The 25,641-nt window shown below is 38.8% G+C and overlaps 1 protein-coding gene across 11 annotated transcripts in view; it reads right to left on the bottom strand.

Moving 5' to 3' along the window:
• The window catches only part of ptprt (protein tyrosine phosphatase receptor type T), a 319,822-nt gene that overhangs the window by 226,927 nt on the left and 67,254 nt on the right, over nt 1-25,641 (bottom strand). For all 11 annotated transcript variants that reach the window (XM_028003113.1, XM_028003117.1, XM_028003114.1 and 8 more), the window contains exons 3-7: nt 12,292-12,452; nt 11,230-11,340; nt 6,185-6,266; nt 4,664-4,779; nt 3,083-3,257 (exon numbers count right to left, since the gene is read on the bottom strand). In XM_028003113.1, the coding sequence (XP_027858914.1) occupies nt 3,083-3,257; nt 4,664-4,779; nt 6,185-6,266; nt 11,230-11,340; nt 12,292-12,452 (645 nt within the window). The remainder of the gene's footprint in view (nt 1-3,082; nt 3,258-4,663; nt 4,780-6,184; nt 6,267-11,229; nt 11,341-12,291; nt 12,453-25,641) is intronic.

Genomic DNA, 25,641 nt, shown 5'->3' with positions numbered 1-25,641 from the left:
TAATCCGTGCGGGCAACGGGCAGTCCCTGCTCATTTGTGATATAATATTCCAAAGGTTTTTGAAATGGCTCATTTTCCAGACATTATATTAACTTATTGCTTAAAAATGGTTAGGTGTTATTTTTTTAAGTGTTTGAATCGTTTTTAGCTAATGCTGTAGATCAATTCCAACTCCTGACTCACCACCAGAGGGCGTGTGTCTGAGTGAGATGATTTTATATCCAAAACATGGGCAGTTTAGTTAAATATCTGTCTGGTTTATCGTTATAAAGAAAAGATGGCACTGCAGAAATGATTCTTGGAAATTATGATTGATGGACTTCAACTTCCTCCTTCTTTTTCTGCTGTTTGGTTCTGCTCTGCACCCATAGTTGCTTTTATATTACAAAAGTACACAAAACTTTGTCAATATTCTGCAGATGCCGAAAAAACACAATTTTGTAATTGCGGTGTTTCCATTAAATAACGTAATAAGAAAACACAATTTACAAACAAGAGTTATTAAAAAAACATGCTGCACTATCTTCCATCTACCACTTCCTGTTGTCTTTATTCATCATTTCCACCAGTAGTAACAGTTGGTTGTCGATCACATGACTTGTGTGATGCATAAAAAGTGCTTTGATTACAAATTTGCAAAATACGTTAATTTTGATACGTCCACCTCATTCTAGTGTAAAAAATGTTTAAGTACAAAACATTTATAGGCATGTAAACTTTAAGCGACATTATTTTTGTAGTTCCAATTTGCGTAATTCTATGGTCAATGAAACTGAGCTACCACTGAGCTTTTGTGAATTGGGATCATAGTTCAGGTGTTATTTTAGCTTTTGAGATGCTAATCAGCTGATCCCAGTGGTAAAAACAATACCCTGTTGCCACGGTTACGTAAAATTTCTTCCAGGTGTAAAACCAGAAGCCAGAGGGAATAATTGTTAATTGTTAAACGCCTCAACCAAACAATATATGAACAAACGTCTAGAAAAACAGAGCTGCTCCAACATGATAGCTCTGCATAAAAGATGTATCAACATCATTTCCCTTTTTTCATCGCTTATACCAAGGATTTTTGTTATATAATTATGCCGTTTTGTGTAAAGTATGGATTAAAGGGCGCATTTTCTAAAAACGACATTCACCCAACAGATGCTAGTTTGTCTCCAAATCTAAAAAGGTAGCATAATGTGTTGATCTGGCCAACAGGGCTTAGTTATGGAGGCTTTCCATGCATGAATGAACACGTATGGGACAGAGACGTAGAGAGCGTACAGGCAGGGCGTTGTAATATGAGCAGCATCTCTCTCCAGATTCCCCCGTCACACCTGACTGAGCAACAGTAATTAACCCTGATTTCACTTAGCAGACACACATACACACACACACACAAAAAATCATCACGACACCTTACACATGACAACACACCCCTGCATGTATAGTACCCACACCAAACAAATGAAGCTGCACTAAAGCAAATCAACAACACAGGAGTGACAAGAATGAGGGAAAAGGGACAAAAAGTCAAAGTGGAAATGAAGGATGATGACACATTTATGCAAATTGGAGGAAGGTGTTTTCATGCGTGTTTTCATTTTCCCTTTCCTCTTTTGTTCACTGCGTTGGCATCGGTTATTCCCCTGGCAAGACGCATGGCCGACAACACCTGAGTTTAACCCACCCACACACACAGAGCAACACACTGAATACACACTCGTTATGGGATACGTTCAGTGCGGTGAGCTTCGGATGCTCTCGTGAGTCGATAGTGTGATTCTGCAAACAGATGGTAATGACAGTTCTGTCCCTGGACGACCGTCTAATCATCAGAGTGGCATCGCTAACACACGCAATCCAACTTTTCTGGCTCTGCAGGCTAAAACATCCTTCGCAACAAATAAAGTTAACAGCGTAATTCCAATTAAAGAGACATTTACTTTAGATAATATTTCCTGTCTTTAATTACTCTGCCTCCGGATGTGATCTGATTTAATTTATATTTTGAGTTAGGCGTTGTAAAGTTTGCCTGTAGCCATCAGACTTTACAACGCCCAACTCTGAGTGTCTTTAATATTTCTACTTATTTGTTTATACATATCAATATATGTGTTTGGATGTGTAGTCAGAGGCAGGAGTGGTGGGATTGTGATGTGATGTGCTGCAGATTTCACTCATCAGTTCATAATGATAATATTCCCCCATTGTTTACATCCTGATTTACAGCATTTGGCTTCTTCTGGTGCAGATTTATGATGAACATCAACGACATAAAAGCTGGACAACATGCGACATGACTAATCAGACTGCAGATGCTTTGGAAACAATCAGATATGCGATTTAGCTACATGTGAAACTGGGACAAATCAGATTTTTCTTTTAGGTGAAAAGATCAGAATTGGTCCAATTAGACTGCTGTGAAAAAAGTCGGATTTGGGTCACATTCAGCTACTGTGTGAACGTCACCTAATCTTTAGCTCCCTTTATAGATTCAAGTTACTTCCAACCAGAAGAAACATGTTGGTAAAGTTAGTTAACTACTTTAACCTAATATACATCTGAAAGAGGCATGAATAGTTTGGGGATTGAATATTGTGCTTCTAATGTAATGAACATTAAAATAACTTATATTTGTGGCTCAATGTGAAGATTTCCAACATTAAAAGTCAAACTTGTTTATCAGGATTTATTTGACACACTTCTTCTGGTGAAATAAAGTACTGCTTATCTTTCAGAATAATAAAAAGGTGCATTTGTGTATAAGTTGAGGCAAAAATAGTTTTTTTTATAAACATCTAAAATGTTTGGATTTTCTTCACAGTTTGAGTGAAAAACGGATCAAAAACATGAACAGAGAGGATTCATTGTGGGTTCCCACTTTCTGGAAATCTTTTCAGTATTCCATCCTCAGCTCCCTCACAGCTCTAATGGGCCGCAGCCAAACATGCACACATCGACACAAACAACCAGGGCTTGTTTCTCACTTCCAGAAGAAACAGTCCCACTTTGCTGCATACATAGTAATGAAGTGTGTGGATCTCTGCTGTCTTTCCATGCCTTTTATTTCACCTCTGCGGTCACATTTACATACCTTTAACAATCAAGTCGGCGTAGTTGGAAACTCCAGATCCGCCATCAGATCGGATGACGCAGCGGTAGCGGCTGGTGCTACGCTGCGACGTGTCACCGACGCTCACCGTCGCAGAGAAGCGGCGGTGGTTGACCACCCTGGTCACCATCAGCGCCGTGTCTTTACCGTTCCACTGCTGGAAGATGGGAAATCATACTTGTTGTTGTGGGTGTTCCACTTGTTTTCCATGTTAATGTATTAATATTAACTGGATTTACAGTGCAACTGTTCATATTTGCTAAAATAACTGCTGTTGTATCAGTGTTATTCCCCACCCTGTATGGTTTTACTAAAGCAATCCATGAATTTACAGAATATGTGCATCATGAAATGAAAACAAAGACTGTATTTATGCCTGGAAAAAAATAGAATCAATTTTCTCTGAGGAAGTCAACCTGAAAACTAAAAAAAATGCTACTTTCTGCATGCAATATGCAGATTAAATCTCTACAATCCTGACAGACCATTCAGAAAACGATGCTTTTTCCCCCAACAGACCCTCAACTGGGAGAGTTAACACTCCCAGTTCCACACTTTACCCTCCAGTAATCTCCTGGGTTTTGTGTTCTGCTCTAACAATAATGCAAACTTGCACATGAATGTAGACTGAAATTAATACATTGCCATGACGACACACAGCATGAACATGTTGACAAACACGCGTAAGAAATGTCACTGGTGCAGAAATGGAATCACCGGTGCAAAACAGAACAAGATTTAGTTTAATCTGTTCACAAAATGGAGCTCAGAAACCTGGAGGTTTTACATGAAACTGATTTTATGTAGTTTGTATAAATCTAATGAGAAAGAATTGAACAATATTACATTTGAATTAAAAGGGATTGAACTAAAATGGCAGAATAACTGAGTCAACTTCCAAGCTACAAAAAGTAAAAGAGCTTAGTTACTGTAACATGAATAAATTAGAACTGCAGGTTGGTTACGATTAAATTATTAGCCTGTAGAAAACCAGAGTGAATTGGACTGAATTACAACATAGACACGTTGTAACGTGGCTGATGATGACTACCATTAGTTTTAGCTATCAAATTGTCAACATAATGTAATAAATCTTAAATGTATGCATGATATATAAAAGAAAAGGGGACACAATGCTTTGCTATTAAATGTCAACAGTATTAGCAACTAAGCAATAAGGTCTATGGCTTCACAAGCTATAGACCTTATTTTTTTATTTTTTTAAAAATAAAAAGCATTGAGGGAGAAGGAACGAGGTCACTTATGCTAGCTTGACTTTGACAATCCTACCATGTAGATGTGCTGTAGGATTTGGTTTGTTAGTCATTTTTTTCTCTCCATAAAAGCTACACCTGGTCTGGCGTTCGGTTTGGTTGTGCTTTGACCCTCTTGTTCTCCCTCTTCTGCTATTAACCTTTTACTTTCATGAACATTAAAAATCATCTTACTTCTGTTCTAGTTTGTTCTGGATTGTTTTCCTCTCCACTGTCGCTGCATGCTTGGTATGAAAGTTAACGACAATATTATATAGAATATTATAAGACGGTATGGGATGGTACAAACCTGCAGCCAGAGTTTATCATGCTGAGACCATTTCCCTCCAGCAGTGCACTGGAACGTGGCGTTTTGTCCCACGTTCACCTCCACATTCTGCAGCCGCAGGAAATGAGGAGCTTTACCTGCAACATAACAACAACACACAAATTATGGTAACAAGTTCATATGAACAAAATCAATAACTGAATACAAATACACACATTATGTGTAAATTAATTCCAAGCTGAAATAAAATAAATATGAAAATTGAGAAACTCACCTGATTTAAATTGTTAAAGTCTCAATTTTAGATCAAACTGCTTGGTTTTAGTAAAATACTTAAATATTTTACTAAGTTTAAATAGACTTAAACAAGTTACAGGGTTCACATTGAACTCCAACTGGTTACATCCAGAAAAAACAGTTTAATTCACTTTGACTTTGACCTAGGACACCATTACACTCTTGAGTTTGTGCCGTCCAACCATAATGTGGTCGGATGACTTGCTGCTTTGGGTAAACGATGCTACAGCATAACTTTTGGTGCACATTGTCAGAAAAAACAAAAACAAACCATCATCCTCCTACCACTTCCTGTCGTCTTCTTTGTTGTTTTCACCAGTAGTAACATCTGGCTGTTGATTGTGTGAAGCGAAAAAAGTGTTTCCATTGCAGTTTTGCAAAATAAACCAATTTTAATGCAGCTGAAAGACCAACTCATCCTAGCACAAAACCTTTTTATGGGAAGACTATTTTTTTCAAATGGGCTTTTTTCCATTAAGCAAATTAACTTTTGAAATTTCAATTTGCGCGATTTTATGACACACAGCTAGCGTTTGTGTAAACAATATTACTAAAAGACATTTGTAATGTAAGACACAGCAGGTTATTGTTGTAATCAGAAGGGAGGCGTGGCTATGAGACAGATGAGTGCAGGCAGGCTGACATTGTGGTGACTTTGGTCTGGTACTGAGAGCCGTCTGCGACTGGTTAATTTCATTTGACTGTCTGTAGAAGTAGATAAACCCAACCGAGTGTGGAGCCATCACTCATTTAATAATGATAATTTGCTTTGGCAATAATGACAAGGACTTACACATGAAGGTTGCTCCTTCAAAGCTTTTATAATTCATCTTTCTCCATGACATTTCATTATATTGGTGTTTCTGCTTATTTTTGTGCATTATAATAATTCATATAGGTTTGGGCAGTTAAAACGTTCACATTTTGAAATCAACATTATTGTTTAGTAATGTTTTTATTAATATAAGAGGGAATTTAAGCAGCCAGGAAATAGTAAGTTGGTGATTTTTATAGCACAGAGTTTTGTGGAGCAAAGTGTTTCTGTCAGATTTGAGTGATGAAGACCCTGAGTTTGGACCTTCTTCTGGTTCTCTGCAATCTGTCTGCAATCCTCACTGTCTGCGTGCGTGCGTGCGTGGGCGTGGGCGTGTGTGTGTGTGCTTGTGTGTGCAGGACAGCAATAAAACAGATGATGCTCAGCAAGGCTACAGTTTTGCAGGGTCAAACCCAGACTCTCTCACTTACGGCAAGGATGAGCAAGAACTCGTATGTCATCGATGGCGATGAAACCTGGGTGGCCTTGGACCGAAACCGCCTCGAATATTACCTGAGAGTCAAAACAGGAGGAAGAGGAAGAGGAAGGAGAAAAATAAATAAATGAAAGAAATCCAGATATAAAAACTTTTTTTTCCTTCACAGGCTGCTGCGTCTCGACATCGCTGTGAAGAAGCTCATATGGGAAGCCCAGGGGAATTTTCCACGAAAAGTCAGCAACTATTCCTCTTTTCACTTCATCACTTCTGTCTCTATCCGTATGCCAGCCACATATGCTGTCACTTCTCCGCTTTTCTCCCTTCTTACTTTCTCCTCATCCATCTTCCATCACTCATTGCCCCCTGTTTTTCCCTCATCTCTTTTTTTCCCTTTCTGAAGCTGTCGCTTTGTGTTGTTCTTCATTTCTTTACCCCAAACATGCACTTAAAAAAAGACCTGAACACAGACTGGGGATGACATGAAGTCAGCTGGGTGGCTGGGAGGCCATGAACTCCTGACCCGCCAACATAAACATGACTATAATGTCAAACCGCCTCCAAACAGAGCCAGGATACTCTGAATAGTAAGATCACTTTTTCTCAAACAAATTCCACACATTTGCATCAAAACGACAACTATTTCTTATTAAAATAAAACATAAGAATGCTGCTTGGTAAGTTTATTGGCCAATCATGATTCCATCTTAAATTTAAGCACTGTAAAACATAAAACCGTACCAAGTAAAAATCTGACTTTTTATCAAAAATTAGTCTTTAATCTTCTGAAATAAAAAAAAATCTGAATTCTGAGGAATAAAAGTTATGATTAAAGTAAAAAAAAAAAAAGACTTTCTTGATTTAGTTTCTTGTGCAAATGTCTTAGTAGACCTGAAATAAGACAAAATAACTTGCAAGTAACTTTTCAGCAAGATACACAAGGTTGTTTTGAGTCAATAATTCCCCTAAATATTAATTTTAAAAGGTCCAATCAGATTGATTCCATTTGTTCAATCTTGTGATGGCCAAATCCATGGCCACACTCCTTTGTTGGTCATTCTTTTTATACACAGTTTATTTTTTCATACAAACACAACAACACTTTAGTTTCAATAAAAACATTTATTAGTTGTTTTGGATACATTTGTTCTATTAGTTAGTGTGCACATTTAGTTAGCATATGTATTTATTTACCCGCCTTGGAGTTGCCAGACAAAGGATGGTGGCCAGAGCTCAGCAGGCTTAAATGCTGATTGGACCGAACCACTAGTTCCTGCTGGCAGGGGAGATTTGTAGTTTTTTTGTTTAGATAAGTTTTGTATTTAAGTAAATAGTAGTATTTAAAGTTTAATAGTTTTGATTTTCATTTTTGGGTCTTTAGTTTAGCCAAACGTAGCTGTACTGTTATTTGTTTTTATGTTATGTGTAATTGTATTCTGTTTAGTTACCCTATTGTGTCTTAACTGGTCTGATCAACCAGTATATAAACCCCTGTGTGTCATTTTTTTGTTAGGTCAGTTATGTTTGTTTGTTTATATTTTTTGCCTGAGTTCAGTTTTGCTTCTTTGACCTCTTTTATGAGCTCAGTTTATCTTTTGTCAATTATAATCTTTGGATTAAAATAAAAAACCCTATTTTTCTAATATATCCTGTGACTCCTCCTGTTTTTAACTCGGTCCGTCACAAATCTTATAAGTGAAAAAGTCTGCCAGTGGAACTAATACTTTTTAAAATCAATATTAATGAATTATTATCTTAGAAGAAGCTCCTATAACTTGTCTAAAGGTTACTAGTAAGTTGCTTTTTACTTTTGATTCAACTTGAAACTAAATCATTAGAGATTTATTTTAGAGTTTTCTACTCATCTTAAATAATCTCACCTTTTTGTGCAAGTGTAAAGCTTTTATATAAAAGTAATTCTACCACCACGAAAGCCGGTCAGACCTGGCAGGCCCAAACGTGTTGTGAGGGTCTGCTGGGAACGTCTGGCGGAATCCCCTGTGAGACGGAGCTTTAACTCCCATCTCCGGCAAAACTTTGAACACGTCCCGGGGGAGGTGGGGGACATGGAGTCTGAGTGGACCGTGTTCCGTGCCTCCATTGTCGAGGCGGCCGATCGGAGCTGTGGCCGCAAGGTTGTCGGTGCCTGTCGCGGCGGCAACCCTCGAACCCGTTGGTGGACACCTTCGGTGAGGGATGCCGTCAGGCTGAAGAAGGAGTCCTATCGAGCCTTTTTGGCCTGTGGGACTCCGGAAGCAGCTGATGGGTACCGGCGGGCGAAGCGGCATGCGGCTCGGGCGGTTGCTGAGGCAAAAACCCGGGTGTGGGAGGAGTTTGGAGAGGCCATGGAGAAAGACTTCCGCACGGCTTCGAGGCGATTCTGGTCCACCATCCGGCGTCTCAGGGGGGGGAAGCGGTGCAGCACCAACACTGTTTATAGTGGGGATGGTGTGCTGCTGACCTCTACTCGGGACGTTGTGGGCCGGTGGGCAGAGTACTTCGAAGACCTCCTCAATCCCACCAACATGCCTTCCACTGAGGAAGCGGAGCCTGGGGACTCTGGGTTGGGCTCTCCAATCTCTGGGGGCGAGGTCGCCGAGGTGGTTAAAAAGCTCCTCGGTGGCAGGGCCCCGGGGGTGGATGAGATCCGCCCGGAGTTCCTTAAGGCTCTGGATGTTGTAGGGTTGTGTTGGTTGACGCGACTCTGCAATATCGCATGGACATCGGGGGCAGTTCCCCTGGATTGGCAGACTGGGGTGGTGGTCCCCCTGTTCAAAAAGGGGGACCGGAGGGTGTGCTCCAATTATAGAGGGGTCACACTCTTAAGCCTTCCTGGCAAGGTCTATTCAGGGGTCCTGGAGAGGAGGGTCCGTCGGATAGTCGAACCTCGGATTCAGGAAGAGCAGTGTGGTTTTCGTCCTGGTCGTGGAACACTGGACCAGCTCTACACCCTCAGCAGGGTCCTGGAGGGTGCATGGGAGTTCGCCCAACCAGTCTACATGTGTTTTGTGGACTTGGAGAAGGCGTTCGACCGTGTCCCTCGGGGAGCCCTGTGGGGGGTTCTCCGGGAGTATGGGGTACCGGGCCCTTTGATACGGGCTGTCAGGTCCCTGTATGACCGGTGTCAGAGTCTGGTCCGCATTGCCGGCAGTAAGTCGGGCTCGTTTCCGGTGAGAGTTGGACTCCGCCAGGGCTGCCCTTTGTCACCGATTCTGTTCATCACTTTCATGGACAGAATTTCTAGGCGCAGCCAAGGTGTTGAGGGGATCCGATTTGGTGGCCTCAGGATCTCATCTCTGCTTTTCGCAGACGATGTGGTCCTTTTGGCTTCATCAGATCGTGATCTGCAGCTCTCGCTGGATCGGTTCGCAGCCGAGTGTGAAGCGGCCGGGATGGGGATCAGTGCCTCCAAATCCGAGGCCATGGTCTTGAGCCGGAAAAGGGTAGAGTGCCTTCTCCGGGTCAGGGGGGGTGTCCTGCCCCAAGTGGAGGAGTTTAAGTATCTCGGGATCTTGTTCACGAATGGGGGAAGAAGGGAGCGGGAGATCGACAGGCGGATTGGCGCAGCGTCTGCTGTCAAGCGGGCGCTGTACCGGTCCGTCGTGGTGAAGAGAGAGCTGAGCCAAAAAGCGAAGCTCTCGATTTACCGGTCAATCTACGTTCCCACCCTCATCTATGGTCATGAGCTTTGGGTCATGACCGAAAGAACGAGATCGCGGATACAAGCGGCCGAAATGGGTTTTCTCCGTAGGGTGGCTGGGCTCTCCCTTAGAGATAGGGTGAGAAGCTCAGTCATCCGGGAGGGACTCAGAGTAGAGCCGCTGCTCCTTCACATCGAGAGGAGCCAGTTGAGGTGGCTTGGGCATCTGGTCAGGATGCCTCCTGGACGCCTCCCTGGTGAGGTGTTCCGGGCACGTCCCACCGGGAGGAGGCCCCGGGGAAGACCCAGGACACGCTGGAGGGACTATGTCTCTCGGCTGGCCTGGGAACGCCTCGGGATTCCCCCGGAGGAGCTGGAAGAAGTGGCTGGGGAGAGGGAAGTCTGGGCCTCCCTTCTGAAGCTGCTACCCCCGCGACCCGACCTCGGATAAGCGGAAGAAGATGGATGGATGGATGGATAATTCTACCACCATAGGGTTTGCATAAAACCACTTTGCTGCACTTGATGCTCTGAACTTTTAACTGATAGTCGGTGTAGAAAAGGGAAGTGTCATCTCTCCCTGGGAGGTCACAGATAATTAGGGAGGAAAAGATAAAGAAGCCTTTAATTCACTTTAGCTCCTATAAAGTCTTATATCTGTGATGCTTTTATCCACTGTGCAACACTCAGGTCATTACCTAAAGCAAAGGTACTGTAGTGTTACTTCACGACAGCACAGAGCTGAAAACTGCTGCACCTTTAATAGACCAATAAACAAGGAAGCACAGCAAGACTGGAGGTCATTAAACGAACAGTTCAGTTACAGAACTCACCACAGTACGTGACTCAGAACTGTAAGTAGTGACTACTTATAGTAGGTAAAATATACGTTTCTACCTCTGCATTTCAGAGAAGCAGTCAGGTTGTCGAAAACAATTCAAAGTTTTATTAAAACTTTAAAATAAGCTCCATCTCTGGGTGTTATGGAGTCGTGTCGCAGTCCGACAGCGTTGGCATCCCGTACTAATATAGATATTGATCCCAATATTAAGAAAACTTCTAGATCTGGTTTCCTGACAACATTCCCGATACATTAGGTCAGATCTATTTGTGAAGCTGTTGGTGTATTTAAGTGTGATGTTCTGGTGCAGAATTATAAAATAAAAGTGTGATTCAGTACATTTATGTCTGTGGTTAAAAGAAATAAATGATTTTAATAAATTCAGCTGTTTTTCTGTATCAGATCAGCATCAGCAGATTCTAAACCTCAGATATCAGAAGTAAAATGAGTGGAACGCTGCGTCCGTATTTCATGAGTATTACTATAAACAGAGAGCGTGTGTGTGTGTGTGTGTGTGTGTGTGTGCGTGTGTGTGTGTGTGTGTGTGTGTGTGGAGTACCTGATAGGAGTTGGGCCAGAATGTGGAAATGGCGAGTTCAGCCTTGACCCAGCCTTCGGTGACGGTATCCGAGGCGTTCCACACCGGGTTACCTTGAGCGCCTCCATTCACCTGCAGGTGGCGAGCAGCAGGGAAGGATGACAGAAAGGTAAATGATGAAAAGAGCTGATTCAGGGATCCTGCAATCCATAGCAGCAAACCTCAAAAGACAGATTTTCCTTTGATGTGGTGCTGCAGAGGCTTTTTAACCCCTTCAGACCTGAACTAAAACATCTTACCTATTTGGATGTTTAATGCTGATAAGAAGTGTTTCTCAAACGTTTTCAGGCTGAGCATCACTTAACCCATTTAACAAACACTAATGCAATAATGACACCAATGAAAACACTAGTCTCTCTACTCACTTATTGTTGTTTTCTTCTGATGAAAAGGGTGGAGCTGTTTATTTTTTAAGATGTAAATGGCCACAACAAAACCATGAACACGTCTTCTCTGGGCTTCTTGATTTATTTACAGATTATTAAAGTTTGTAGTCTAAGCTTTCCAATCATGTCAAACATATGGAAATCAAAAGGGAAGTTGTTCTTCACTATGAAGTGTTGAGTGCATTAGGACTATTTGCAATCTAGAAGCATAATAAAAGAAATGCTGAGTTGCTTTGGCAGAAACAAAAATTCTCTTCTGCAGCCTAAGCAGGCAAAGTCATAAAAAACAACAGTTCTCAGCAATTGAGACTCATTGGCAGTCGTTCAAAAGAATCGAACCGCTAGTGAACGATATATCAAAACTTACCGCAGGTAGAGCTTAACTTCCTCCGATCATAAAAGTAATCCTGGCGTTGTATTCATTCCACTAATATCTTCAGTTTTTCTTTTGAGTGACTCGGTTTTAAGCCATTTATTCATTATTATTTTTAAACAATCCTTCGGTAAGCTAGCTATGCACGTCACACCTTGTGCTGACGTCACGGCAAATAAACGGCAGTTTCCATGCAGGACCTTTTGCACCAGTCCTTCTCAGCCAACCATCCGCTTCCACACATCTTTATTTTCTGCTACACACCTTGATGTAGACGTTTAAAGTTCCTGGGCTTGCCCCGTCGCGACTGGACAGAGAGTACAGGAAGTCGATGCAGTGGGTGTCGTTCTCCTTCAGGGTGGGCATGTACAGGTGAGCCTTCTGTCCTGACGCACGGCCCGATGCATTCACTACCATAAACGAGCCTGCACAAGAAAAAAGAACAAAAAAAACACACATGAAGTTAATCTGACATCAGTTTTCAACGGTATCATGTCCTAGTAACCTTTTGAAAGACATTTTGGATTGAAACTGCATGCTACTATTGGGCTGCAACACCCACATAATTAATGAATGCATGTTTCTAAAGGGTGAGAAAATTCCATTAAGTTACATGGAAAATAAACACGGCACTTTTTCATCTAATAAACAGGAATTGTAGCTTTTTCCAAACAGGTTTTATTTTGTTTTCTCTCAGTCTGCTTTTAAAAAAATCTTTTTTTATATGTTTCAGTTACCATAGCGTCTAGGTGTTCCCCAAGGCAAGGTCTTAGGACCAGTCCCATTTATTTTATACTAGAGGTGAGACTTGAATAAATAATTTTAATCAGGTAATTAATTGGTAATTAATCAAACGAAAATAATAGCCTTTTAATCAAAACAATATATCAACAAAATAAGCTTTTGTAATCACAAAAACATTGTTTACTGCTAAATCATTGAATAGACATATATAAGCTAAGCAATAAATTTCTTGTTTTTAATCTTATTTAGTCAAATTCTAATAGAAAACCACGTAGGGCTATCGACAAAATAAAAATGTTAAATTCAAAAACCCTTTTTGCTGCTAAATTGTTGAACAGAGAATAGTGAAAAATATTCATATAAAGACATCTATTGATTTTAAATGTGATGATTGAGGCTTTTTAAATAGCCTACCCATATCTGAGTTCAAATATCTTTGTTTAGTTAAAACATGGATCAGATTTATGGGCGAAAAACCTCCAGTTTCAGACATACTTTGGTGACAATAACTGGCCAACCCTCAATAGTCATATTTGGGGATTCGGAAGTGAATCGTCGGTTTGTCACTAGCCGACGACAGTTTCTAGTTTTTAGTGAATTATCAGCATGAAAAATTAACACTAAGCTGTAAAGAAATGCTAAAATGTCCTGCTTTTCTCCTCCTGTAAGGCCAAATGAAGGGATGTTGTAACTTTTTTGTGTTTCTCCTGCATTCATTTTTTCCTTGGCACCCTTAAGGTATCGCCCTTTGGGTTGAAAGCATCCAGTTAAATGAACTTTTTAAATAAACTCGACTTGAATATGGAGTCCTATTTTATAATTATGTTTCCTTACATGCACAGGATACTTTATGCTTCACAGAGAGAGAATCATTGATTTCTTCAGGACATTAAGTGCATCCTCCATGGATAAATAATGTCCCACAAACTATTAATTACTGAGTACTGTGAGCTGGAAAATGGCTGGTAAGTTTCGTACAGCATAAACCAGATGCTTGATGCAGCAAAAAAAAAAAGCCAAGCTCTTAAAGCTCTTTAAATCACCAAAATGGTATATCAATGTCCTAATGCATCCACACCCTGAGGGTTGCAAAACCAGGCGTAAACCACACTTTCTTTGTCAGCTTATGGTTTAAGTGTGTTTTAGTCGGTGCTTTACGGCCGAGGATGGAGCTTTTATGGGTCGACCAGCTCCATTTGGCTAACTGCCATCAGCTTCTCTAAGAATTAGAAGCGAGTGGAAGAGTCTCTGGGAAGGGAGAGGAAAAAAGTTGCATAATAAATAAAACAGGTGTGACTGTGCAGATTAATCGTAACTAAAGGTGCATGCTTATATGTTTTGTCCTCTGGTGGTTTCTGAAGGGGTTTTAGCAGAATAATAATAATAATGGAGACAGAACTTACAAATAAAACATAACTAATACTTTGTTCTAGGTTTGAAAATATATCTTGTAGTAAAAATTGAATTAAATGGCTCCCAAATAGCATCTATGCAATGCAAAATGGGATTTTATGATTATGCTACTTTTTCATGACAAACACCTTAACAGTTTGGATGGCTGAGAAATAAGTAACTTACCTATGTTTAAGCCTAATTTATTTTAGGATAAATTACACCTGTTGTCTACTGTAATAAGCCTTTTTCATTTTAACCAAATCATTTTCCACGTCCTGTGGTTTGAATAAAACATTTTCTAAAATATCTGTGGCATTTTACATGCAGAGAAAATTTAAAATTTCTGGAAGAATTGCAAATATTATAATGAACACATAACTTGGCAAATTAAGGTGGATGGAGCAACATAAAAATAGGACAGTGACACTTTGGATGTAAAAAACACCAACAGAGAATGTGAGAATGAATCTCATGGATATAAATTATCGTCTTTTACACAATAGAGTAACAAGATGCTTTTATTCACTCACACTCCAACAAGCATCACCAGAAACAGAACAAACTCACAACCAGCCATTTCTCACATTGTTTCGCTGCTATGGAGGTTAGACAGACAAAAATCTGTTAATGTGAGAAAAACCCGTGAATCCGTCTACCATATCACACACACACACACACCCACACACACACACACACACACATACACACGTCCAGATCAGAATAAGTGGGTCAACTCAGAGCAACAAACGTTCCAGCACACACTGCCACTCGAGACCAACTGTTTTCACAAAAACTGTGGAGTCTGAGATCTCACTTTTACTTTTCCAAAGACGTCAACAACAAAGTGAACCAGAATCCTCTGCTGAATATTTCAGCTATGGAAATTATTGTAAATGGGACCTATTATCCAAAATTCACCTTTTTGATGTTTTTGTGCTTCTATTTGGGTTTCTACTGTTTCTAAAAACAGACCAAGTACTTAAAAAATCACCCAGTTGTTTTGTTGGCAACAAGTTGATGTATCTGGGTATCTGGAAAATCCTTCCGAATGTAAAGTAACAAATCAGCAGGGACTGCCCATTACCTAGCAACCCCAGCAGAGTTCCACCCGTTACCTAGCAACCTTAGTGAAGCCCATCCCCGTTACCGAGCAACCCAAGCTGAGCTCTGGCACAAATAGTGGGAAGGAACTGTACATTAAATTTACCCAAATACATTTTGGGCAGTAGATATAATTAAAAATCAATAGATTGGAAAAAGTTTACACAAAAAAATCCAAACTCTGCATCCATTACTTGCTTTTGTAAAACATATATGATTACGATGATGTATGATTTCATATTTATCTCACAGGCAAAAGCAATTATCATCAAAGTATCATCAAAAAGAGAATATTGATACAAAATTTAGGCCTGTTATGAGTGGATGCTAAAACCTGAATCAACTGAAACAAATAGTTACTTATGAAATTAGGTATTTTCTTTTTTCCGTGACAATTACTGCATATTCAGGCAGAAAAGACTCCTAAATACAAAAGGATAATTATATGTTGTATCAGCACAATGCCAGACAACGCAGGAACAAACGTTTAGGCTCTTTTTTACAAGCAATCTGTTGCAAAAACACAAGTAAGAGACAGAAAGCAAGATTTGAGCTCCTACAAGGTGATTCCCTGAGACAATCAATAACAATTTAGTTCTATTTCACAAGAAAAGTCACTATTTTATGGAGCTTTTCTTCTGTGAACTGAGACGGCTTTCAAAGCAGTTTGGCTTTTTTCCACAATAGTCCTATAGAAAGGAAACGTCTGCAGCCATATATTAGTGCTGATATTATTCAGTTAACAGTAATGCACACTTAAGTGTTTCTGCACTGGATTTATGTCTTTAGCTTGTGACAATATGTGAAGGAGGCGGATGCATCCTTTTAATAGAGCTGAAAAGCTATTATATACAGCGTAGGAGGCCAGCTTAAAGGAAAACACAGATATGCACACCTGAACAAAGGAAATGATGCTGTCTACAGGTCCTGGGGAATATATGCTCCATACTTTGGCATCATCTTCCCACTTGGGATCATATAGGATGTGGTATTTTTAAACAGCAGCAGGTTAAGGTCTGTGATCAGGAGAAAATATGGATTTCTCTTTTCTGTTTCCTATCTGAAAGTTTTCAGCTGGAGTTAAAAGTACGCACCAATCCACTTTTTTCACTTCCGATACCAATATCTGAGTTTTAGTATCGGCCGATACCAATCCAATAAAGAAGATTGACTGAGAATGTTTATTTTTTCTAATCATTACAAATTAATTTGATAACTGCAGCAGTACAGCACATTTAAATACACAAATATCTTCACAAACTTGGTCAAACATGTAAAAACAGCTTTAGTTTGTTGAGTCAGTGCAGTTAGGAGTAAAACAAACAATGTAAAGTAAATAATAAAGAAACTGAGTCAAAAATAATAGGTTGACTACTACACATTGGTCAAATACTTAAAACAAACAAGCAAACCTTCTTTTAAATGGGTCTGAAAGTGCAATTAGAAATTCTAAATATCATGTAAAATGAGTCAGAAAACATTTGTTTGAATCTTGAAGTCTACAGCCTTTGTTTTGATTGTTTGAGAATGAAACTGATTAAATTTTCCAATGTCAAAAACCAAACTAGTACCTGAAAACAAACTTAAATTGGATGAGCGAGAGAAGGAAGCTAAGCATGAGCGAAACCAGAAAGTACTGAAAATCTTCAGCTGCTAGACGGACACGACTTCTTTCTATCTGGATGAAAAACGACGCCATTGTTGGGTAAAATGGCTCATCTTCCTCATCATCACCATCGCATAATTTATGCCGAAGGGAATCGGCGAACCCCAACACAAATATGTCTTTGGCCTTCGGTCCATTTAGTACACCCGATTCCCCCCTGAGGTGCCTCACACCCCCATATGTTCTGCGTCCTGAATGGGTAATGGCCCTGCAGGATCATCATCATCATCAGCAGGAACAGACAGAAAGCTGGGCTGAATATATCATAACACATTGCTGAAAAAAGCAAAGAAATGTGTACAATATTGCTGAAATCCACAAACATTTGAGACTTTAACACACTTATAGCTGCCCATTTTAATAATTCAAACACTAAGAATATCTCATTATGCATTAATGCTCACAGTTGAAACCATTGGGACTAACACAGAGGCCAACAGTCACTTCCTGAGCTCCGTTATCAGGGAACAGCCAATCAGAGGGAATATTAGACATACTCTACAAAAACATAGAGAATAGACGGTGACTACTGTTAAATAAAAGTATGTTGGCATTAATTGAATAAAAGAGTAAAGAAAAATGCAAAAACTTCCAATTTTGTAGGAGCTGGAGTTTAAGCTAAGTCGCTAATCCTTCTCTGCTGAAAGGCCTCCAGGGAAAAGAAGAGAAACTAAACTAAATCAAACCAACATAAAACCAAAATCTATTCAAAACGCTGACTTGAACCAAAAAAAAACTCAGAAATAATTAAGAAAGAAAAAGAAAAACCTAATTAAAAACCTTACAAAAAATGATGCATTTAAATTGTGTTGCATTTGTATTCTAGATAGCCATTTAGTTTCAATCTATGTTCTTACATTAAACTTAATCTTCATAGCTCATCTCTTGCGACACTGTTCTCTGGCCCCCACCTGTTCTCTGGCCCCCACCTCCATCTCTTAACCTTGCAGTAATCTGATAAGTCAGTAATTGAAATGCCTTTAATGGGGCAATGGAGTAAACCATGAATGCAAACAACTCATTCATCTGTCTGAGGTTGAGTACGCTCTTCTATCCTGCCGTCCTCTTTCCCCTTCATCCCTACGTGCCCTTCTTTTAAAATCCATTTATAATCCATCATTCTTACTCTCCTTTGTCCTCCCTTTAGTATTCCTTCCTTCAGATTGTCCATCTCTCTCTCTGCCGCCAGCGTCTTGTAAACACACCTCACCATTAGAGTGAAATTTACTCCCAATAAGAGCCAAAAGAAAAAAAGCTTTTAAAGCATCAAAATCTAATTCATTTACTCATATTACAGCAAATGGAGCAGGCGGTGCGTTGGGGTGAGGGTGTGTGAGGCTGGGGAATTTCGTCACTCTTCACAAACCTCGCAAATGGCTTTTTATAATGCTTTTACATCGGTTTATGTTGCGGTCGGCTGGCTCTCTTCATTTGCGCTAAACACAGAAGCTAAATGTTGACACTTCACCAATAACTGATGGTGAAAGAGGCAAAGAGAGGAAAAATGTTAAACATTGACAATCAGGAAGAAAAACATTAAATTAAAAGAGTCATGAAACACTGTGCGGAAGTTTTAGACCACTTTGCTTCCAGGCCACAAGATTTAGGGTCCTATGAAATTTGTTTTATTTTCCAAACTCTGTTTCTTCTGTTTTAATTTTCCAGAATTCCATTTCCAAATATTTAGCAACCCAGAAAATACATAATTATGGTGTGAACGCTGCTGCAGGAGGTCTACGTTTAATTTATTCTGTATCACGAACGAAAAACTTGTGTTTCCACACAACATCGCTTTTACAAGGTGTTAAAAGTGTTTCTCCCTAAAAAATTTTTTTAAAGAACTCTAAAACTAAGAATATGACTTTCAACATAAAAACAAATCTCCATTTAAAAAATGTTTTACAGCTGAACTCAACAACTATAAGTTGTTTGTGCATATTTCATAATGATCAAGTGCCATTTAGGTGCAAAAACAGGCAGTTTGTTTCCTTACAGGAATAATCAATTTCAAGTCTCACTTCTACTAATTTATTAAAATGTTAAAGTTTTAGCAGAAGTGATTAATTGCAGCCAGCTAGAAGCTAGCTAGCAGTTACTTAGCAGTTAGCCTGCTCCTTTATGTTTCTAAGTAATCGTCGTATTCTTGCACCTCCAGTCGACTGTCTGCTGACAAAACATACAGAGTTTTATGCCATTTCATAAAACTTACTGGCCCTTGTTAAGAAATAATGATTATTTTGGTGCTTAATACAGCTAATATACGACATGTGTAAAGATATAGCCAACACTTTTATTTGGAACAGTTTTCTGTTGAGCATGTGGGAGCTGACAATAGCAGACATTTAAACAAGCAGGGCTTTTTTCCTCCCCCGCTGAAGACAGAGTAATAAATTTACATTCCGAGGGGGCAAGAGACTTCTTGGCGCCTCTCCCCGTACCAGACGGAGATGAACGCGAAGTGGTCCGCCCTTTTACTTAGACAAAAACCAGACACCTTTGCCATAATGAGGGGAGTTTCCAAGTTTTTCTGAGTCCCTGAGGGAGTTTCTAATTGGTCAAAGAACGGAACGCCTTGACTGCATATATTAAATAAGGAAACACCTATTTGGTATAAAAATTACGTACACGGAGCACGCCGAGAGAAAGAGAGCGGCCGCTATTTTTGCTTTTTTTTGTCTTTGTGTTTTATGTTCGTTTGTCTTCCCCTTGTGTGTCTTATTTTTATGAGAAAATGCATATCTCTGTTCCTCTGCAGCTTTGTTGTCGATTGCTTTGTATGAGATTAAACTCTGTGATCTGTGACGTCAACACGCTTTGTTGTTGTTTCGTTTTAGCAGGACGCCGCCACTTGCCAAGGACTCGGGAGAGAAAAGAGGAAAGAGCCAAAACTTTTTGTCCAAAGCTAGCATTAAATGATCCTCTTTTTTAATACCCTGAACCTTGTGCTAAGCTTTAAGTTATTTATTTGTTTTATGGGGAAGACATCTATGTTTCATAAAGTTTTTCGCCATGACTGACTATTTTGTTCTGTTGAGGCCATAAAGATTTTTCTCAGTCTTGACCTTTATATGCTCTAGATGCTTCAACCATGTTCTTTAACTCAACTCAAAACTTTTGCAAATCTTTGTCTAAACAGCATAAAGTAACAAAGCCAGTAACTGCATAATCTCCATGATAAACTTTGTTACAGAACATTTGTGTTTTCAGACTGAGGCATTAAAGCAGCAACAAAGCAGAGATGAAATCTCCCTTTAATGGATCAATTAATTCCCCTGATTTTCTGTTAAAACACAACATTGATAGAATATTGAATACACTGAACATAAACGGCTCCCTGGGGTCTTTGCTCAATGCTCAATTCTTTCTCTCTTAAATCTTTCTTTGATTTTCCTTATCAGATGTTTTATGTCTGTCGTCTTTTGGATAAAAACACCGTCTGAGCTCAGAAACAGCTCTGTGGTTTTTCTTGCAGCTTCTAAGGCTTTGCTATAAACTTGTGATTTAACATTTTTTTTATTCAATGTTTGACAGGGAATTTGATTGCGACAGTTCGACAGCATGTGGCCTGGAAATGTCTATCAGAACACATCTATGGACATTTTCCCACATATTCTGCTCTGATAATCTACTGCACTTCTTTGTGTCTTTCAGAAGTTTGTAATCATGACTGGAAATTTAATAATGTGAATATATTTCCAGCTGCTACAATATTTATTTCTTGTTCATTGCAGCACTGCAAAAACACAAAATCTTACCAAGTATTTTGGTGCAAATATCTTAGAACAAATTACTTACACGTAACTTTTAGCAAGATATAGGAGCTTGTTTTAGGTCAATAATTCATGATTATTAATAAAATGTTACGACAAGACATCTCCCCATGTCATAAGTGAAAAAGATGCAAATGGAACTGGTACTTTTAAATTTATATTCTAAATAATTTACTTAAAACAAGCTAACATATCTTGGTGTAAAGTTACCTTTAAGTTAGTTTTGTCTTATTTCAAAGTAAGATATTTGCACTGAAAACTAGACTAAAATAGTTGGTAAGATTTTGTGTTTTGGCAGTGATAAGTCTGAAGTAATATTTAAAATACACTCATATTCAATAAATTTAGAATATGCGTTAAGATAAAAAGTGCCTTCTGAAACTAACCTTTAATCAGGTTTTAAATATACATTTTGCTAACTACAAATTTCTGTTTTTTAATGGTTTTTGAATTGTAAATGTATTTTCTTTATAAGTGGAAATCATCATAACTAACAGAAATAAAGGCTTTCAAACATCCATCTGTGTGTATTTAATGTATTTATGTTTCTCTTACCAATGAAGTTCAGGCAAAGTACTTGTTCATTTGGCAGAATATTTCACTTATAACATGGGAAAAAAGTCATGTTACAAGTTAAATAATCTGCCAATGGAACTTTTTTTTATTTAGGGTTAGGCTTAATATTACTTTTTATTAATATTAAGAAATTATTTGCGTGAAACAAGTCTCGATATGTTGTTCAAAAGTTACTTATAAGTTATTTTTGTCTTAGTTCAAGCATACTAAGATATGCTTTGCACTTGAAAGCAGACCAAAAACACTTGGTAAGATTTGGTGTTTTTGCAGTGATTGTATTCCTAAAGTTCTCCTATAAGAGAAAAGTGGACAAATCATTTGATAGTTAAGAGAGTTTGCAAATTTCCCATTTCATAAAAGTAATATGTTGATCTGAGACTTAATGTAAACGCCTTCTGATTGATCGGTGCGACATTATGCAGCATAAATTAATTTCTCTTGCCTTTTGACATCAGTTCAGGAGGCTTTCAAATTTCAAGGGTGGGAAGGGGGTGGTGTCGGAATCGGAAATGGCTGCGTTAACCACCACACGAGTCATCAATAAGCTTTTTAGTGGTAAATAAGAAATAAATGACCTCACATACACAACCGCATGCCCAGAGGCCAATGAGAATCCGCTGTAATCCCTCTCTAATAAGCTGAGAAAGACAGGGACATTGGCATTATTGATCAGACCTTCAGGGACAACTTTTATATTTCTTTGCAGATAGACCGATCAATAGTCCGGATGCAAGTCACAAACACAATGCACATACAGCCGGAGACACAAGAAGGGAATCTTTGGTTAGATTTGACCTGTGGGAACTCTAAATCCCAAAAGTCCCTGCTGTCGCTGGATCACGGCTGGGTTGACCTATAGGAGATCGAAATCCCAGCGTGCGACCAGCGACACTGGAGACATTGAATAGGAAGTGGTGCTTTGTTGAGTTCTGCCCTTTGGTGTCCATCAATTTCCCTGAGTTTGGCCCCGAGAAGCAGACATTAAAACCACGTGTCCAAGCCAGAATGTAGAGTAAGACAAAAGCAAGAAACAAACGAAGAAATTAAGACTTTTCATCCTCTTTGGGACAACAGTAAACAAAACAAGACGATAAGGTACAGAATATGTATTTTAAATTCATCAGAGATTAATTTTTCTGATAAATTCATTTTTGCACAAAAACTGCCAATTAGATTATTGTGTGTGGTGTCAAATCATAGCCTTTATATTTTTATTGATTGAAATCCATAATATTTTTCGTCTCTGGTGGACATTTTTCAAAATGTCCTAAACAGTTGCAATGAAGAATATACTGTATGTTTGTACTAAAATCAGTTGTATTTATTGCAGAAGGCACAGATGAAGAAAAAGTCAGTTTCATTAATTTGCTAAACGTTAAAGCAATGAAAAACATGTGTGAAAGCTAACGCTAAATGGCAGAAAACATTAAAAAAGAAAATCTAACGCAGAAGTGTAACTAAGTACATGCTTTTGCTTCCGCCTGTTAACTTTTTCATAAAATATTGGTTTGTAAAATAGTAAATTATTTTGTTTCCTTTTTGGTCATGTTGTAAATTTATCCAAATAAAGTTAATTTGAAACCGTTAAACACAGAAAATTAGCAGAAGCTAACGCTAACAATATAGACGTCAGATCTGCAAACAGCAAAGTCTTCAGTTTTACTTTTAGCATCTGATTTTCATAAATGTGATTACATGAAAGCTGCACAAATAGAATGACCAAAGTTGAAAGCACATACAGTGGCATAAAGTTCATCCAAACCATAAAAACGGGTGTTATGTTGTGGCCATAATTGATTAAAAAAGCACAAAAATGGTGGCAACTTTGAAAAATATCATCTTAAAATTAAAGTGGCTAATGGAAAATATGAGGTGTGGACATTTTTACAGTGATATGCAGCACTAGTAGATGTAATAGACAAAGCAAAACTCTACAGATAAAATGGGAGTGATTTTGACCAAACTTGTCCAAATGTTTTACAGTTTTTCAGATCGCAACACATCTCTACGTTCAGTTTGACGCGTTTTCTGTTCTGCTCCTGAGCCGCCCAAAGTCCGTACAGAACCGAAACGGAAAGCAAAAGTAGAGTTATGCTTAAGCCTTTTAGTGCATCAACAAATGAGAGAGCTTGACAAACACACACACCTTCAAAGCAGAGCTATTTAGTCTCCGTATTTCACTGGGTTTACAATCGCTCTCCGCCATTTCCCGATCTCCTCCCGGCAGGACTGAACCTGCGGGTAATTGGCTTTTTAATGACTTCTGCATTTCCACACATTTCCCATTTTGGTTATTTGCCTCCTCAGGGCTCATTTGAGGAGCCGTGCTGCGAGTTGGTGGAAGGGGTGTGGGCAGGTAGGAAAGCAGACAACACAAAGGAACGCCATCCACATTTTCCTTTGTATATTGAATTACAAAGACAAAACATTAAGCAGAAAATTTAACTTACCCTGAAAAGAAAATGTTAAAATAGGATTCTGAAATTGATTTTAGCTTTGGGAAACAATACCATGCACTGGGTTTTTTTAAAGTATCTCCTCTTATGAAGACTTGACTGCACACAAAAGTTAAAAGAGCAAGCAGGAAGGATATTGGCAATGCATTACTTTCACTGACATGGTAATTTAAAATAAATGAAGACCACTTTTCTTCACTCTATTACTTTCTTCTTCTACTACTCTTCAATTTGAACCATTTACTGTTATTTCAACTGTTAACTTGATCTTTTCTGTGGCTGTGATTCGATCCTGGAGGATTTCAAATGGGCGGAGATGACAGAGATAACTACTAAAAGTTGCTATCAGACATTATTCTGGCAATATTCCGGCTGTATTCTCATAACATTACAACTTCATTCTCATAATTTTGTGCAATTTTTGATACCAGTGCATACTGTTATCAAAAATAACATCATCTACTGTTATTTTTTTGATAACAGTGCATTTTGATTTGCTCTGTTGTCAAACAAATGATGTAATTTTATATAACATTGTTAGACACTATGCACTGTTTAGTCTTAAACAATTTTTGTATGTTTTCCAGTAATTACTTTTTGGCTTTGTAAATTATTAGAGCTGACTGCAGTTCCTCTATGTCAATAAACTTTAATGCTTTAGATTTTACAAATCTTGTGTCAGTGTTTTCTAGAAATCCCAGTTTATGGATTATTCTTACTGGTCATTTTTGTAGTATTGTTAAAGCCTGTAATTACTGTAATTATTTCCCCAGATTTCTGCACAATAACTTAAATAGAGTAAGATTGTTGAACAGTAAAGTACATGTAATTCATAGATCAATAACATTGTGTTTAACCTATCTTATATACTGTATATATATATGCTGTATTTTATGAGTCTCAATGGTGAAAAAAATATTTCTTTCTTGCTTGTTGCTTTTCATTGGAGACAAAAACATGATCCAACAATAAAATAGTTCCATTCTTCACTTCAGCAGCTGAGCTATATTAAAGGATGTTTCAGGCTCTGCAATCACTACGATAAAAATTATAATCATTGCTCCAAAGTGGTTTTCTTTTAGCGTACTCCGCATCAGACACGGGAACCTATTTTCCCACAAGAGCTTATTCTGTCTTTATTCGCCTAAGGGAGAAAATCACTCGGGGAATATTATGGCTATTTTTATGACCCCCGCATGAGCAGCCATACACACACACACACACACACACACACACATACTGAGTCAGACACTGAGTGATACGGAGCCCACAGCTGGGTGTGGGATATGTAATCCAACCACTAACTGCAAATGAAGAAAGAAACACATCAGTGGCTGAGATTAGATGGAGCTGGCAGAGATGGAAAATGAAACAGAGGCTGTCAGTGATGTCTTTGTGCTCACATTTTCTCCCTCTCCTTGTGCTTATCAACCTCTTTTCTTCACGCTGGCTGTCATTTTTGAGACGTTATTGCCTTTCTTTCAGTGTTTGTCACATTCGCTCCCTCCTTCACACACACTCACGTATAAAAACAGAGTTATCACTAGCCTACAGGGAGCCATTACTTCTGTGATCCAAGGCTTTTATGTGGTGGCTTGGCCTTAAAAATGGGCATTTATTGCTCCCCCTGATAAATCATGTAAGTGTGTCTCTATTTTTCAATCTGCTGCTTGCTTGACTCTCTTTTGAAATACTAGGAATGAATAAAAGTCTCCACATGTATCATTTATATGTGTTGGACTGGTTTGTGTTTTGGCTTTAAGCAAGACTGAATAAAATAATGAGGACAACAAATGATAATTAAATTATATTCACAGAGAAATTTTTCCAGAATGTTGTCACCTTACTAAAATAATCTAAATTATTTTGTGCCAAAAATGATTTTTGCAAAACAAAATCCCCACCT

Source organism: Xiphophorus couchianus, chromosome 20, assembly GCF_001444195.1.
Source record: "Xiphophorus couchianus chromosome 20, X_couchianus-1.0, whole genome shotgun sequence".
NCBI classification, from domain to species: domain Eukaryota; kingdom Metazoa; phylum Chordata; class Actinopteri; order Cyprinodontiformes; family Poeciliidae; genus Xiphophorus; species Xiphophorus couchianus.
The sequence above is the reverse complement of the archived record's forward strand: the minus strand, read 5'-3'. Positions and strand labels throughout refer to the sequence as shown.